Genomic DNA, 16,955 nt, shown 5'->3' on the forward strand with positions numbered 1-16,955 from the left:
AATAGGACATGATAGTTTTATGCGAAGTGGCCCCCACTGCTAATTGAAATCATAGATCCATTTTTGGGAGCCAAAATGTAGTTTGTCAGTGAGGGCAGTTTCAATGTATTTTGGATCACTTACCTATGGATGTTTTAGGCATTCCCAGCTTCTGTGCGAGAAGAGAAGGGGAGAGGTATAGAGCCAGTGGGGGAGAGAGAAAAATATAGATTGTTTTAGTAAAAATACACTGTTAAGTGGTGTGTGTAGTATCTATAACAACCAGCATTGTGTGTCACATGAGTGTGCCAATGATACTTCTGCAATTAAACTCTCTCTCTCTCTCACACTCACTCACTCGGTTGTCTGGTTCCATTAAAACCTACACAGGGATCCCATTTCCCAACGGGGTTGTTTGCGTAAGGATAGAGTTCTATCAAGAACCATTTTCATCTGAAGAACCCCTTTTGGAAGAAAGCATTTTGCCGATTATTTGGGAGGCAAGAACAGTTCTACATAGAAGCGTTCTGAATAAGCTTTTTATAGTAAATGTTTTTCTGTTAAATAGTGCCTGAGCATTAGTGGTTACCTCAGTGTTTAAATTTCAACATTAGGAGTGGGTAATCTGATAAATGTAAAACGATAGGAAGATGTGAGAATGTTTAAAACTGTACCTACAAGGGAATATTTGTGCATGTATCTGGTATTCCCTTAATCATTTTACATATACAGTACTTACAGTGCATTCGGGAAGTATTCAGACCCCTTGACTTTTCCCACATTTTGTTACGTTACAGCCTTATTCTAAAATCGATTAAATCATTTTTTTTGCCTCATCAATCCCATCAATTTTTGCCTCATCAAATTTATACTTAAAAAAAAACTTTAATATTACATTTACATAACTATTCAGACCCTTTACTCAGTACTTTGTTGAAGCCCCTTCGGCAGCGAATACAGCCTTGAGTCTTCTTGGGTATGACACTACAAGCTTGGCACTTGGGTAGCACCTTGGGTAGTTTCGCCCATACTTCTATGCAGATCCTTTCAAGCCCTGTCAGTTTGGATGGGGAGCGTCGCTGCACAGCTATTTTCAGGTCTCTCCAGAGATGTTCGATCGGGTTCAAGTCCGGGCTCTGGCTGGACCACTCAAGGACATTCAGAGACTTTTCCCAAAGCCGCTCCTGCATTGTCTTGGGTGTGTGCTTAGGGTCATTGTCCTGTTGGAAGGTGAACCTCAGCCTCAGTCTGAGGTCCTGACCACTCTGGACTAGTCTCCCATTCCCTGCCGCTGAAAAACATCCCCACAGCATGATGCTGCCATCACCATGCTTCACCGTAGGGATGGTGCCAGGTTTCCTTCAGACATGACGCTTGGCATTCAGGTCAAAGAGTTCAATATTTTTTTTTACCGGATAATCTTGTTTCTCATGGTCTAGGAATCCTTTAGGTGCCGGTTGACAAACTCCAAGCGGGCTGTCATGTGCCTTTTACTGAGGAGTGGCTTCCGTATGGCCACTCTACCATAAAGGCCTGATTGGTGAGTGAGTGATTGAGTGTGTGTGTGTGTGTGTGTGTGTGTGTGTGTGTGTGTGTGTGTGTGTGTGACTGTGAGAGAGAGAGAAATTGCAGAAGTCTCATTGAAACTTATACTACACTTTGTTTCTTCTTATCATTATTCTTAAAAAAATTCTTCAAACTCCGTCAACTTGATTGTTGATCATTGCTTGACAGCCATTTGATTATCAGGCCAATTTAAGACAAAACTGTAAGTCGGCCACTCAGGAACATTCAATGTCGTCTAGGTGAGAAACTCCAGTGTAGATTTGACCTTGTGTTTCGGTTATTGTCCTGCTGAAAGGTGAATTTGTCTCCCAGCATCTGTTGCAAAGCAGACTGAATCACGTTTTCCTCTAGGATTTGTTTATGTTTATAGCTGCATTATTTTTTATTTCTATCCTTAAAAAAACTCCCTAGTCCTTGTCGATGACAAACACACCCATAACGTGATGCTGGAAAATATGAACAGTGGTAATCAGTGATGTGTTGAGTTGGATTTGGCCACAACATAACGCTTTGTATTCAGGACAAAAAGTAAAGTTAGTTGCCACATTTTTTGCAGTAGTACTTAAAGCTGCAATATGTAACTCTTTTTTTTATGTTCATAAGCTCCACTAATACCCTGACTACACCGCTTGCGGTATAAAAAAATTGCACCCACACTGCTTGCGCGTGTCAATGAGCGTCTGCGTTGCCAAGGGCTAAAATAGAAGTCATTCCTATTTCTGACGCAGATCGCGCTGCACGTCCTGCCTCTCCCATCTCCTCATTGGTTTATAGAAGCAGGTACCCACGTGCCATCTCCATTGGTTATACCCACGTGGGTGATTGAAAGACAAACTGTGTTGCGGGTTGGTGTAGTCAAACTATGAAAGTGTAGATGCCAATCACCATATAAGTTCAAAGATGATAAAGCCTGGAAGGAGGAGAGATGACTAGAAACGATTCGGTTGACCGTTTTATGTGTGGTTTCAAATGTGGTTTCTAAAGACAATTGAGATGTACAAACTATTTTAAAGTGTATTGCTTAAAACCAGTAAATCAAATTGTTTGGGGACAGACTTGGTGGAGACAACCAAGCACTGAAGGTGATCCTTGGTAAAGACTGCCACTCTCTGACCTTTGGAAGATCTGTCTTGCCAAAAAAGGTCATAACAAGAAAGTTTAGCATCAGTATCCAAAACACTCTTCCTTAACCACGTCTCAGATTGGAGCTGTGAACCCACACTTTCAATTGATCCATTTTAGGTAATAAGCTTCTAGTGTTAACGTGCAGAAAATCCAGGCTTTTACGAGAGCAGAAATCAGTGAAGCAGATATCATAATTGGGGCTAGCAACAGTAGATGGGCCAGGGTGTACATGCACATTTACAGATATCATCAACAGTAATACAATCAAGGCACGGCAGAGGACAGGGAGAGCACTGCAGAGGACAGGGTTGATTTATGACATTTGAATGTTCATTAGATGGCAACATGATGCTACTGTACAGCAATTTCATCAGGTAACACGAATACAAAGCCGGCGAGAGGTGGTTAGAATAGGATGGGAGGCCAAAAGTCTGTGTCACCAATAGTGAGTCAGAGTCCTGAGTGTGGGAACAAACATAGTCTGTCCCACAGGTTGGGTAAATAAAAAAGTTCATAGACAGCAATGCATGCAGGAGTCATAAGGCAAATAGCAAAATGCACAAGGAAAAATATATAACGACATGGGGCTAGCCATTGTAGGTTCAGAGTCACTTGCCCCAACAGTGACTGTGTCCTGGAGGCGAGCGAAAGCTCCCGAGAGAAGGGGGAGTGTGGTGGGAGTGGGGGAGTGTGGGGGAGTGTGGTGTGGTACCAAACAGGGGGAGACAAGCCAGGGCAGACGGTGAACAGATTGCCAAGCAGCAGTGCAGCAGGCAACGGGGGTAGTTGTCACACCCACTTCGGAGAAGCTTTTATTTCTGGAGGCAGATTTCTTGTATAAAATGTCAGTGGATGGTCTCTGAACAGTGGGAGAGGGCTTCAAAGGCCTCTGGATTTGACTTCAACACCTCTCACTTCACACCTCAGTGCTAACTGAAGTTGTATCTGGTCTGTCTCGGTTCCAGGTTGGATGGCGTCCTCAGGTGCTGTTTGTTTGTCAGAGCACCCTCTGTATAGCTTGAAAAAAGGAATCCTTGGTAGTAGTAATTCTTCCAGGTAATTTTGTCCAAAATGAGGTTGTAGGTTTGGAGTTTTGATCTGGAGTGAAGGTTATGCTGTGGAGGGTAGTATCCTGTATATGTCCCTGTCGTAAAATCCAAGTTTATCTAACTTCAAATCTATTTTTTGGTAAAAAAAACATGTTGAAAAATGTTAGAGCTCACACGCAGCTGTCTCTCTCTCTCTCTCTCCCTTCCTTTGTCTCACATTATCTACCTTTCTGGCTGACAACGTAAATATTACAACATGTATAAATATATATATACCTTTCCTGAAGACATTGTTGCTCAAATGGAATTGAGTTATCTTCAATCTTGTCCGTAACTGTTATCGCACAGTCTCAAATTTCCCGACTCTTTTTGGTTGTCACTAGATAACACAGCCACAAAGTCTCAGAGCGGATGTTGATGCTACTTCATCCCAGCTGCGAATAATAATGAGAGCTGGGGTTTCTGGGATATCATGTTCAAATCAACAACAAAAAAACACTGCATTCTTGCCAGAGGGGTCTTCAAAAACATCTATACACACATAGTTACGCAGTTCATGTTTAATTGCTTTGTTGCAAACAGGATACGTGTTTTGGAATAATTGTATTCTGTACAAGCGTCTTTCTTTTCACTCTGTCATTTAGGTTAGTATTGAGTTAGGAAGGAAGCCTGTATCTTTGTAGTGACTGGGCCTAATGAATAACTTCACCATGCTCAAAGGGAAACGCAGCATCTGCTTTTTTTGATTTTACAAATCTACCAATCGGTATCCTTCTTTGCGAAACATTGAAAATCCTCCCTAGTCTTTGTGGTTGAATCTATGCTTGAAATTCACTACTCGACTGAGGGACCTTACAGGTATGTGTGGGGTTCTAGAGATGGCGTAGTCATTCAAAAATCACATGAACCACTATTATTGAACACGGAATGAGTCCGTGCAACTTATTATGCATGGACTCACTCCTGAACTTATTTAGGCTTGCCATAACAAAGGTGTTGAAAACGTATTGCCTAAAGACATTTCAGCTTTTCATTTGAATTAATTTCTAAAATGTTCGACAAAGAAATGTGCACTTTGACATTATGGTGTATACATCTACATACATCTACATACATGTAGATAAGTGACACAAAATCTCAATGTAATCCACTTTAAATTCTCAACAAAATGTGGGAAAAGAAAAGGGGTGTGAATAGGGGGGGGGGGGGTGAGGGGGTTTTATGACACCTCACGTCGATCGCAAACTTTAGGCAGCCGAGGATTCCTTTTGGGGTCTAATGTGGGCGAATGTAATGTCTCTTTGTGTTACAGAACAAAACTTCAACATCAAACAATGGACACTGGGACATTATATTTCAACATTCGAATGGAATATGGAAAATGTATGTCTATTTTGCGCTGTCATTAAAATTATAAGTTATAAGTTATAAGTTATAACGAAAACATTGGAACTTCAAGAGATTTTACACTGTGTTTATTAGTTTTACATTCTTTACGTTGTGTAGAAAATATCAAGGATAAAAATAATATTTTTGTGATTTTAGTTTTGTAACCAGATCATAGTAATTCTGATACCTTGCCTCGTAACTAGCCACTCCCCAAGGAGCCCAGAGAGCGTGTGTGAATGACGAAAACGCCCCCGTTTTACCCGAGGGTATAACAAGATTGAGTTAAGAATTAACAAACTAAAACGGACCACAGCTGCAGCGAAGTCTACGATAGTCACGACCCCGGAATGCAACATGATGTTGAAGAAGACAAAATAACCTCTTAACAATCAATGCTATGGTTGAGTAGCTGTACTGTATCTAAGAAGGTGATTTTAAGTAGGACCATCCAGTTATTCTCTTCAAATCATTGATTCCTACACTGCTTTCATCACCACTCTGGGATCATCGACACGGCTGATTAGCCATCCTCAGGAGACTACTCTTTCAGAACGAGTGCAAGTAAACAGACAAGATGGACATTGTGACCTCTTGTGGACAATCAGAGACTTACACCAAAGAACAAAGGAGAAGGCCATCTGAAATAAGAAGGCCTAATTGAACCCTCCTCGCCAAGTAGAACCCTGCCAAAGAAAGGCCTGGGCCCAACAAAGATACCCGATGAAGATCTTCAACACGTAAATACATGCATTACTTCTTGCCCAAAAGAGCGGCAGTTCAGGGCAAGGTGTTAGGGTTACTGTGAGCATAGTTCCCAAATGTATCCAAGTGTCGCTTCTCTTTCTCTCTCTTTTTAACTCTCCATCTTGTGTAACAAGTGTCATATTGCGTTAGACCACTAGGGACTTGTTGTCGTCGTATTAAGTTTACAATCAATAACCTATACTGTGTGTGTGTGTATCCTATGTTATCATTTAGTGTTAGTAAATAAATGATCAAATCAATGTGTGGTATGGAATGATCAGTGAGACCCGGGTTTGTGCAGATTTACAAAGTCTACGACGTTCAGAACGAGACTGATATGAGGAAATGATTAATTAGTGACTAATGATATCCATATATTCTTTAGTTAATTCGGGAAACGGTAACTCATTAAACAACTTTTCCCTTGGTGCCCCAAATTCCTAATGAGTTAATTGTTACATGATTCATTTAATCGAGTATCAATTAAACCTAGTTAGTTGATGAAATAAATAACAGTCATCAGATTAATGATAGTCACGTCACGACAGTGTGTGTGTGTGTGTGTCTCTGTGTGTGTGCTGCTTGCTTGCAGTGTATTCATAGTGTCTTCTACGCTCCTTATAGGAACCGCACAGCACGTCATTTGCTCCTATTGCTCCACCATACCTTTATTTGGTTAGTTCCCTACCACTTTTGATCAAGACATTGTCAAGTAACTAGCCAAATAAAGGTATGACGGAGCAATAGTGTGTATGGGTCCTAATGCGTCCTAATGGACTGCATTGACTATTCTCCAGTATTACCCTTGCTCTCGGCCAGCAGTTCCTCGGTCATGAGTCCGTCCTGCCTGTTGCCCAGTACGAAGGCCAGGAAGGAGAGCATGAGGGCATTCAGGACCCCCATGATAGCCAGGATGTAAGCCCAACGCATGGAGCATGCTCCCAGGGAGTACTTGTCTGTCTGCTCACCGCACATCCTCCGCACCTCATCACTGTCCCAGCCATCAGGGTAGATTATACAGCCCATCACCAGACACACACCTGGAGGGAGGAGAGGAGGAGGAGGAGTGAGGGGATGAGAGGTGGGAGGAGAGGAAGAGGAAGAGAAAGATAAAGAGTAGGGGTATATCGAATGAAAGTAGTGGGATAAGGAGGGTTAGGAGAGAGAGAGAGAGAGATACAGAGAGAGAATGATAGAGAAAAAACAAATATTATTTCCAGTGCTTTAAGTCTTTGCCCTTCTATCATCACCTAGCAGGCTTCTTTCTCCCTGTTTGCTATTATCCTCTCTGGGATATTCGGGACGCTAGCGTCCCACCTCAACAACAGCCAGTGAAATTGCAAGGCGCCAAATTCAAAACAACAGAAATCCCATAATTAAAATTCCTCAAACATACAAGTATTTTACACCATTTTAAAGATAAACTTGTTGTAAATCCAGCCACAGTGTCCGAATTCAAAAAGGCTTTACGACGAAAGCACACCAAACGATTATGTTAGGTCAGCACCTAGTCACACAAAAAACACAGCCATTTTTCCAGCCAAAGCGAGGAGTCACAAAAAGCAGAAATAGAGATAATATTAATTACTAACCTTTGATGATCTTCATCAGATGACACTCATAGGACATCATGTTACACAATACATGTATGTTTTGTTCGATAAAGTTCATATTTATATCCAAAGATCTTAGTTTACATTGGCGCGTTATGTTCAGTAATGTTTTGCCTCCAAAACATCCGGTAATTTTGCAGAGAGCCACATCAATTTACAGAAATACTCATAATAAACATTGATAAAAGATACAATTGTTATGCATGGGATTATAGATTAACTTTGTCACGGCTGTCAAAAGAAGTCGACCAAGGTGCAGCGTCGTGAGCGTACATTTCTCTTTTTATTTAAAATGTCGCCAACAAAACAAAAAACAAAAAAACAACCGTGAAGCTTACAGGGCAAAGTGCCACTAACAAAGATAACTACCCACACTGAAAGGAGGGAAAAAAGGGCTACCTAAGTATGATCCCCAATCAGAGACAACGATAGACAGTTGTCCCTGATTGAGAACCATACCCGGCCAAAACATAGAAATAAAGAAACATAGAAAACAAAACATAGAATGCCCACCCCAAATCCTACCCTGACCAAACCAACTAGAGACATAAAAAGGCTCTCTAAGGTCAGGGCGTGACAAACTTGTCCTTAATGCAACACTGTTTAAAGTTTAAAAAAAACTTTTCGGAAAAAGCACACCATGCAATAATCTGAGTACGGCGCTCAGATACAAAAACAAGCCATACAGATACCCGCCATGTTGTGGAGTCAACAGAAGTCAGAAATAGCATTATAAATATTCACTTACCTTTGATGATCTTCATCAGAATGCACTCCCATGAATCCCAGTTCGCGCGTTTAGTACACAAATCCAAACTCAGGAGGCGCGGGCAAGTCCAGGCGAAAGTTCAGACGAAAAGTCAAATTACAGTTTGTAGAAACATGTCAAACGAAGTATAGAATCAATCCTTAGGATGTTTTATCATAAATCTTCAATAATGTTTCAACCGGAGAATTCCTTTGTCTGTAGAAATGCAATGGAACACAGCTAACTTTCACGGGAGCGCGTGAGACTGAGCTCGTGGCACTCTGCCAGACCCCTGACTAAATCAGCTCTCATTCCCCCCTCCTTCACAGTAGAAGCATCAAACAAGGTTCTAAAGACTGTTGACATCTAGTGAAAGCTGTAGGAAGTGCAACATGACCCCATAGACACTGTATATTCGATAGGCAATGACTTGAAAAACTACAAACCTCAGATTTCCCACTTCCTGGTTGGATTTTTTCTCAGGTTTTTGCCTGCCATATGAGTTCTGTTATACTCACAGACATCATTCAAACAGTTTTGGAAACTTCAGAGTGTTTTCTATCTCTATTACTCTGGGCACCTTTTTATCCAAGCTACTCAATACTGCCCCCCAGTCCCAAAGAAGTTAATGCATTCATCTATCGATCCCTTCTCCAGACCTCTGCTCTCCTGGGAACCACAAGCGTTTATATCTATGCAAGCTCGCAGGGGGAAAGTGGATACCTAGTCAGTTGCACAACAGCAACACGGCTGAAAAGTTTTGCCAGAAGCTAAGAGTAACAGGAGGTTGATGGTATGAAATCATTCCTCCAAGTCTTTCCCTGCTATCTTCTATATGTGTGATGGTCAGTGAACTGACAGTCCGGGCTGAGCTAGCCTGTTAGTTAGTCTTGTTCTGCTACATGACATATTCATACCCCCTCTCAGAAACTCCATGCATAGTACACACACACACTGAAGAGACACACAGACCATGCACAAATGTGCTGCTTTGAATTTGACTTTCACCCCTTCGCCTCTCCATCTTCAATATTAAGCAGCTACTTCTTGATCACGGTTTGGTTTTCGCCCAAGGGGAAGAATCTCCCTGATCTTCAACTTGGATGAGGTGTATGTGTGTGTGCACGTGCTTGAGAGTGTGTGTTTGTGTGTGTGTGTGTGCATGCGTTAGAGTGTGTGTCTGTGAGTTGATGCTGTGGCAGTAGAAGAAGAAGGTGGAAAAGGAGCTGACTGCATAGTTACCCAGAATGCATTTCAACATTAATAATACAACATGTTCCTCCACTTCCTCACCCCCACAACTTCCCTCACATCCCTTGACACTGTTTGTGTGTGTGTGTTTGTGTCTGTATATGGGTGTTTGTGTGTGTGTCTGCCTGGGTGTGTGGGTGTGTGTGGGTGTGTAGGTGTGTTGTCTTCATGATACAGTGTAAATGAGGATGTGTATGTGAATTTGGACTCTCATACTCTCATCTCCTCCCTTTCCCTAAATATTTCCTTTAGTACTTTGACCTCCTTTCATCCTCTCCTTCCTCTCACAATGGTTTTGGTTCTACAGAAGAGGGAAAGGAACTACAACTGAGCTACTTTGCTTCACGAGCACAGTACAGCTGCAGTCTTTAATATTCCTGAAAGACATCAGGAGGGAGAGAGAGGAGAGAGAAGGAGAGGAAGGAGAGAGAGTGTTTGTGTTTGAGAGAAAGGATAAGGCCAGTCAGAGAGAGAGAAAGGATATTGATAGACAGAGATAGAGAGAGAGAGAGAGAGAGAGAGGATACAGTCTGACCGAGAGAAAGATAGCGACAGACAGAGAGAGAGAGGATAGCGGCATGCAGTGTGTTAGAGAGAGAGGATAGTGATAGAAAGAGAGAGAGAGAGGAGAGCAACAGACAGAGTGAAAGAAAATAATGAGAAGGAAAGAGCAGAGCTGTATGCTGCTGCTAGCTGCAGTCTAACTGCATACCAAAAATAACTTAACATAACCCGGTTCTATGATATTATGAGCGAGATCACTCATGATGGAATGGAAGATCCAATCACACAACGTCTGTCGTAGACAGACAGGCGCAACGGCCAATAGTGGACCACTCCACTTCCCATATAAGGCGCCGTAGTCCGCTCTGATCTTCACTTGTAAGTACACGTTCGTCTTTCTTACACAAAGCGTGAAGAGACCTCACTCTTAATATCATAGAACCGGGGTTATGTTAAGTAACCCTAAGTTCTAATTCAATTACTCGTTCAGTCTTTTACTTCTGGGGATATAGCGCTCATATACTCTCTGAAGTCCAGTCTAGACAGGATCAACCCTCAGAAGTCCCGACAACAAGCACTGTATGCGCTAACGAGGGGCGCAGAGACGTCCAGTCGGTAGAACCTCATCAAGGTAAAATGGCGGCAGATGTTTTATGTGCCCCCAACGATTGTGTTTTTTTGTTTGTTTATCTGCGTTGATTGTAACTTATTTTTTTACTATTTTTGTACATAATGTTGCCGCTACTGTCTCGTATGACCGAAAATAACTTATTGACATCAGGACTGCGATTACTCACCAAGGCCTGGCAGAATTATTTTTCTTCTTTCACGACTCTGACGAGCCCGAGGCGGAGGATATACGGCTCCCTTGGAAACAGGCCCCGACCTCAGTGATCTGCGTGAAGAGGAGGCGGAGAAAGAGAGGCCGGAGGGCGGGTTGCCTTCTGAGGAGTAGGAGGCGATCAAATATACCCCCACTCCCCTCAATTCTGCTCGCAAACATGCAATCTTTGGACAATAAAATGGACAAGTTATTGGGAAGATTAAACTACCAACAGGACATTAAAAACTGTAACATCTTATGCTTCACGGAGTCGTGGCTGAACGACGACGATATCAACATACTGCTGGCTGGTTATACGATGAACAAGCAGGATAGAACAGCGGTGTCTGGTAAGACAAGGGGTGGCGGTCTATGTATTTTTGTAAACAACAGCTGGTGCAAGATATCTCAGGAAGTCTCGAGCCATTGCTCGCCTGCGGTAGAGTTTCTCATGATAACCTGCAGACCAAATTACCAACCGAAAGAGTTCTCATCTATATTCTTTGTAGCTGTTTACATACCACCACAGTCAGAGGCTGGCACCAAGATAGCATTGAATGAGCTGTATTCCGCCATAAGCAAACAAGAAAACGCTCTCCCAGAGGTGGCGCTCCTAGTAGCCGGGGACTTTAATGCAGGGAAACTTAATCAGTTTCACCTAATTTCTGTTATGTTAAATGTGCAACCAGAGGGAAAGGAACTCTGGACCACCTATACTCCACACACAGAGATGTATACAAAGCTCTCCCTCACCCTTCATTTGGCAAATCTGACCATAATTCTATCCTCCTGATTCCTGCTTACAAGCAAAAACTAAAGCAGGAAGCACCAGTGACTAGATCAATCAAAAAGTTTTCAGATGAAGCAGATGCTAACCTACAGGACTGTTTTGCTAGCACAGACTGGAATATGTTCCGGGACTCCTCCAATGGCATTGAGGAGTTCACCACATCTGTCATTGGCTTCATCAATAAGTGGATCGATGACGTCGTCCCCACAGTAACTGCACGTACATACCCCAACCAGAAACCATGGATTACAGGCAGCATCCGCACTGATCTAAAGGCTAGAGCTGCCGCTTTCAAGGAGCAGGACTCAAACCCGGAAGCTTATAAGAAATCCCGCTATGACGAACCATCAAACAGGCAAAGCATCAATACAGGACTAAGATCGAGTTGTACTACAACGGCTCTGATGCTCGTTGGATGTGGCAGGGCCTGCAAACCATTGCAGGCTACAAAGGGAAGCACAGCCGAGAGCTGCCCAGTGACACGAGGCCACTGGACGAGCTAAACTACTTCTATGCTCGCTTCAAGGCAAATAACATTGAAACATGCATGAGAGCACCAGCTGTACCAGAAGACTGTGTGATCACGCTCTCCGCAGCCGATGTGAGTAAGACCTTTAGACAGGTCAACATTCACAAGGCCGCAGGGCCAAACGGATTACCAAGACGTGTACTGCGAGATTGCGCTGACCAACTAGCAGCTGTCTTTACTGACATTTTCAACCTCTCCCTGTCCGAGTCTATAATACCAACATGTTTTAAACAGACCACCATAGTGCCTGTGCCCAAGAACACTAAGGTAACCTGCCTAAATGACTACCGACACGTAGCACTCACATCTGTAGCCATGAAGTGCTTTGAAAGGCTGGCCATGGCTCACATCAACACAATCATCCCAGAAACCCTAGACCGACTCCAATTTGCATAACGCCCAACAGATGATGCAGTCTCTATTCCACTCCACACTTCCATTTCCCACCTGGACAGAAGGAACACCTAGGAACATGCTATTCATTGACTACAGTGCATGGTTCAACACCATAGCACCCTCAAAGCTCATCAATAAGCTAAGGACCACGAGACTAAACACCTCACTCTGCAACTGGATCCTGGACTTCCTGACAGGCCGCCCCCACATGGTAAGGGTAGGTAACAATACATCCGCCAAGCTGATCCTCAACACAGGGGCCCCTCAGGGGTGCGTGCTCAGCCCCCTCCTGTACTGCCTGTTCACTCATGACTGCACTGCCAGGCACGACACCAACACCATCATTAAATGTGACGATGACAAAACAGCCTGATCACTGACAACAAGACAGCCTATAGGGACGAGGTCAGAGACCTGGCCGTGTGGTGCCAGAACAACAACCTTTCCTCATTGTGATCAAGACAAAGGAGATGATTGTGGACTACAAGAAAAAGAGGACCGAGCACGCCCCCATTCTCATCGACGGGGCTGCAGTGGAACAGGTTGAGAGCTTGATGTTCCTTGGTGTCCACATCACCAACAAACTATCATGGTCCAAGCACACCATGACAGTCATGAAGCGGGCACGACAAAACCTATTCCCCCTCAGGAGACTGAAACGATTTGTTCCTCAGATCCTCAAAAGGTTCTACAGCTGCACCATCGAGAGCATCCTGACTGGTTGCATCACTGCCTGGTATGGCAACTGCTCGGCCTCCGACCGCAAGGCGCTACAGAGGGTAGTGCGAACGGCTCAGTACATCACTGGGGCCAAGCTTCCAGACATCCAGGACCTCTATACCAGGCGGTGTCAGAGGAAGGCCCTAAAAATTGTCAAAGACTCCAGCCACCCTAGTCATAGACTGTTCTCTCTGCTACCACACGGCAAGCGGTACCGGAGCGCCAAGTCTAGGTCCAAGAGGCTTCTAAACAGTTGCTAGCCCCAAGCCATAAGACTCCTGAACATCTAGTCAAATGGCTACGCAGACTATTCACACCCCCCCCCCCCTCTCCACATCACTGTCACTCTCTGTTGTCATCTTTGCATAGTCACTTTAATTAACTTTACCTACATGTACATACTACCTCAACTAACCGGTTACCCCGCTCAGTGACTCTGTACCGGCACCCTACTGTATATATTGTTATTTTTTACTGCTCCTCTTTAATTACTTGTTACTTGTTTTATCTCTTATTCTTATCCGTATTTTTTTTAACTGCACAGTCGGTTATGGGCTCGTAAGTAAGAATTTTACTGTAAGGTCTACATCTGTTGCACTCGGCACATTTGACTAATACAATTTGATTTGATTTGAAGGTAAGGGGAGGGGGGGGGGGGTTCCCCAACATGCCGCAATACAGATCTCTTGAACAGAGATGCCTTTGAACAATTCCCATGATGCCATACCTCTGGTGGAGTGAGCCCCCAAGCCCTCCAGAGGTGTCAAACCCTTACAATATATGCCATTATAATAGCTTCCACTATGCAATTGGATAAACACTAGCGAGTGATGGGCCTCCCTGTGTGGGGAGGTGTCCAAGATTGAGGTAGTTTATGTGAGTGAGGCGGAGTTGTGGGGGCCATTCCGTTCTCATCTCTGCCCTCGTAAACTGCTCCCCACCCTGTGAGAGATGAGTCTGTCATCATCACCTTCCTCATAGCTACTCCCTCTAGGGGAGAGCCTTTGGCGAATGTCGAGGGGTCCCTCCAGTGGCTGAGAGCAGCAATGCAGGACGAGGATACCCTTACCCACTGTTCGAGGTGAAGACGGGGACACAAGTGTTGGGCAGAAACTCAGCATTGGAAATCTCTCATTATCAATAATCCCAGTGGGATGACTGATATGGCGGAGGCCATCAACCCTAGTATACGGAGTCCATAGTTTGACTGTATGCCCTAATTGGAACAGGCAGAATTATGTGACTCGCCCTTCTGAAATGTCATTTATTCTGATACCCAGATATTCTATGTTCAGAGCCGCTTCCACAGATTTACTGAATGTTCTTGGGGCTAGCAATAGTTTGAATGGGACAACAAGATATTCTTAGGTTGTGTCCTGGAAGGCAACCATGAGAAATATTGTTTGTGCTGGGAAAAATGCTTATGTGAAAATAGGCATCTTGTAGATCGACTGTGGTGAAACAATCGCCTTGAAGAATGGAGAGAGGCGGCACCTTTTGCGTAAACATATGAAACGTCAACTTTCTCAGATATCTCCTTTTTGGGAACCAGGAAGTAACGAGATTGCCGTCTTGCTCAACAGAGAGGAGATCTCCTCCTGTAGTATTCGAGCTGAGTCACCGTTTGCTACTGAAACCACCACTCCATTGGATTCGTTTTTTCCTGGCGAGCTCATGCCTGTACCTTCTCGTAAACGTGGACAGGACCCAGAAGTGAGTGAAAGAACAAGTAACATATAGAACAGAGTTTCTCCTAGATTTTTCCTTTCCTCTCTTCTCCTCTCCTTCCAGTCCCTCTGGCTCTGACTGTCAAAAGCTCAGGTGGCTCTACTGACTGTTATCAGCCTGGGATGGAAGGAGAGAGTTCAGTTCTATCTAATGCTATCAGTGGGATGGCTGGATAAGTGCAGAGTGGCCACATCAGGGATTTGATGAAGGGAACGAGACTAGCTGAAAAGGGACTGACTTTGTACCCTTTTCACACTACTGAGCTGAGCAAAGCCAAACCGAGCTGTACTGCACCAGTCTGGTTATGCCCTAGTTGCTGGAACCGTGCGGGACAAAGTGAAAAGAGAGCTGTTAAGAGAGAGGAGCTGTCCATTGTGCTGAAAAGTAGGGAAGCAGACTATGCACTGGGCTGTCCACGTTGCTGGGTGTGCTACAGAGGAGAATAGGAGATGTCACTTGGCCTAAAGGGTTTGTGAAACAGTATTTAAAATACAATCATGCGTTAGTAATACCAGCATTCGTCAGATTGAATGAGATAATACTCAAGGTCATAGGCTACTTTGACAAAGATTATGATTTTTTTAAATGATGATGTCATCAAGTTACTCCAATGGCGTAAGTAAATGTATGGCTTAAATCTCCAGTATCATGAATGTATTTATTTCAGAGAAAAGCTCTGGGGTGTCCTCTCATTGGGTTTGGCTTTGTCTTGTCACATATATTAATTTTACATTGTGCCAATGGCGAGAGGGGGAAAGGTACACACAGCTAGAGTACTACTGGTACAGGTGTGAAAATGGAGAGATAGAGAGAGAGATCAAGCGATTGCACTCCAGTAGAAACAATGGTGAACATAGCATTTTCTGGTTAAAAAAGGCAGTTTAAAACCACCAGGGGGCGAAACTGATTTACTTTCCCATTTTACTTTCACACACACACACACACACACACACACACACACACACACACACACACACACACACACACACACACACACACACACACACACACACACACACACACACACACACACACACTTCCCATCTCCTGTCTCTTGAGACACCATGTCATAACAGGAACAGATGGGGTACACATGTCAAACACACTGTAACAACACACACACACACAAACGCATGTACAAGCACACACACACACACACACACACACACACACACACACACACACACACACACACACACACACACACACACACACACACACACACACACACGCATACACACACACACACACACACGCATACACACACACACACATTGTATCAACCCAGGAACACTATAATCTACAGCTATACAATGCAGCACCTGAGACAGTCAGCACACAGTAGCTCCATTCTAACATTCAAACAGCAGCACGGAACCAATCTGCCTGTCGCTAAAGTGTGTATGTGTGCGTGTGTGCTTGTGTGCTTGTGTGCTTGTGTTTATGCATGTGTTATTACAGTGTGTGTGTGGAGACGTGCAGCAGACAGCAGCCCCATTCTAACACTCTCGCAGCGGCACAGCACCAATCTGCCTTTTAACTGTGTTACATAACATAATGTGATCAAGACAAAGGAGATGATTGTGGACTACAGAAAAAGAAGGACCGATGGGGCTGTAGTGTAGTGGAGCAGGGTGAGAGCGTCAAGTTCCTTGGTGTCCACATCAACAACAAACTATCATGGTCCAAACACAAAGGCAGTCGTGAAGAGTGCATGACAACGCCTATTCCCCCTCTGGAGACTGAAAAGATTTGGCACTGGGTCCACAGATCCTCAAAAGATCTTCAGCTGCACCATCGAGAGCATCCTGACTGGTTGCATCAACGCCTGGTATGGCAACTCTATGGCCTCCGACCACAAGGAACTACAGAGGGTAATGTGTACGGCCCAGTAAATCACTGGGGCCAAGCTTCCTGCCATCAGGACCTCTATAACAGGCGATGTCAGAGGAAGGTCCAAAAAATTGCCAGGGACTCCAGCCACCCTAGTCATAGACTATT

The 16,955-nt window shown here is 44.0% G+C and overlaps 1 protein-coding gene across 1 annotated transcript in view; it reads right to left on the reverse strand.

The window, feature by feature from the left end:
• Window positions 1-6,638: 6,638 nt before the first annotated feature.
• Window positions 6,639-16,955, reverse strand: part of LOC120053327 (LHFPL tetraspan subfamily member 3 protein-like) — a 42,612-nt gene continuing 32,295 nt past the window's right edge. Inside the window, exon 2 of the mRNA XM_039000453.1 lies at window positions 6,639-6,892. Within this exon, the coding sequence (XP_038856381.1) occupies window positions 6,639-6,892 (254 nt within the window). The remainder of the gene's footprint in view (window positions 6,893-16,955) is intronic.

Source organism: Salvelinus namaycush, chromosome 9 (genome assembly GCF_016432855.1).
Source record: "Salvelinus namaycush isolate Seneca chromosome 9, SaNama_1.0, whole genome shotgun sequence".
Classification (NCBI taxonomy): domain Eukaryota; kingdom Metazoa; phylum Chordata; class Actinopteri; order Salmoniformes; family Salmonidae; genus Salvelinus; species Salvelinus namaycush.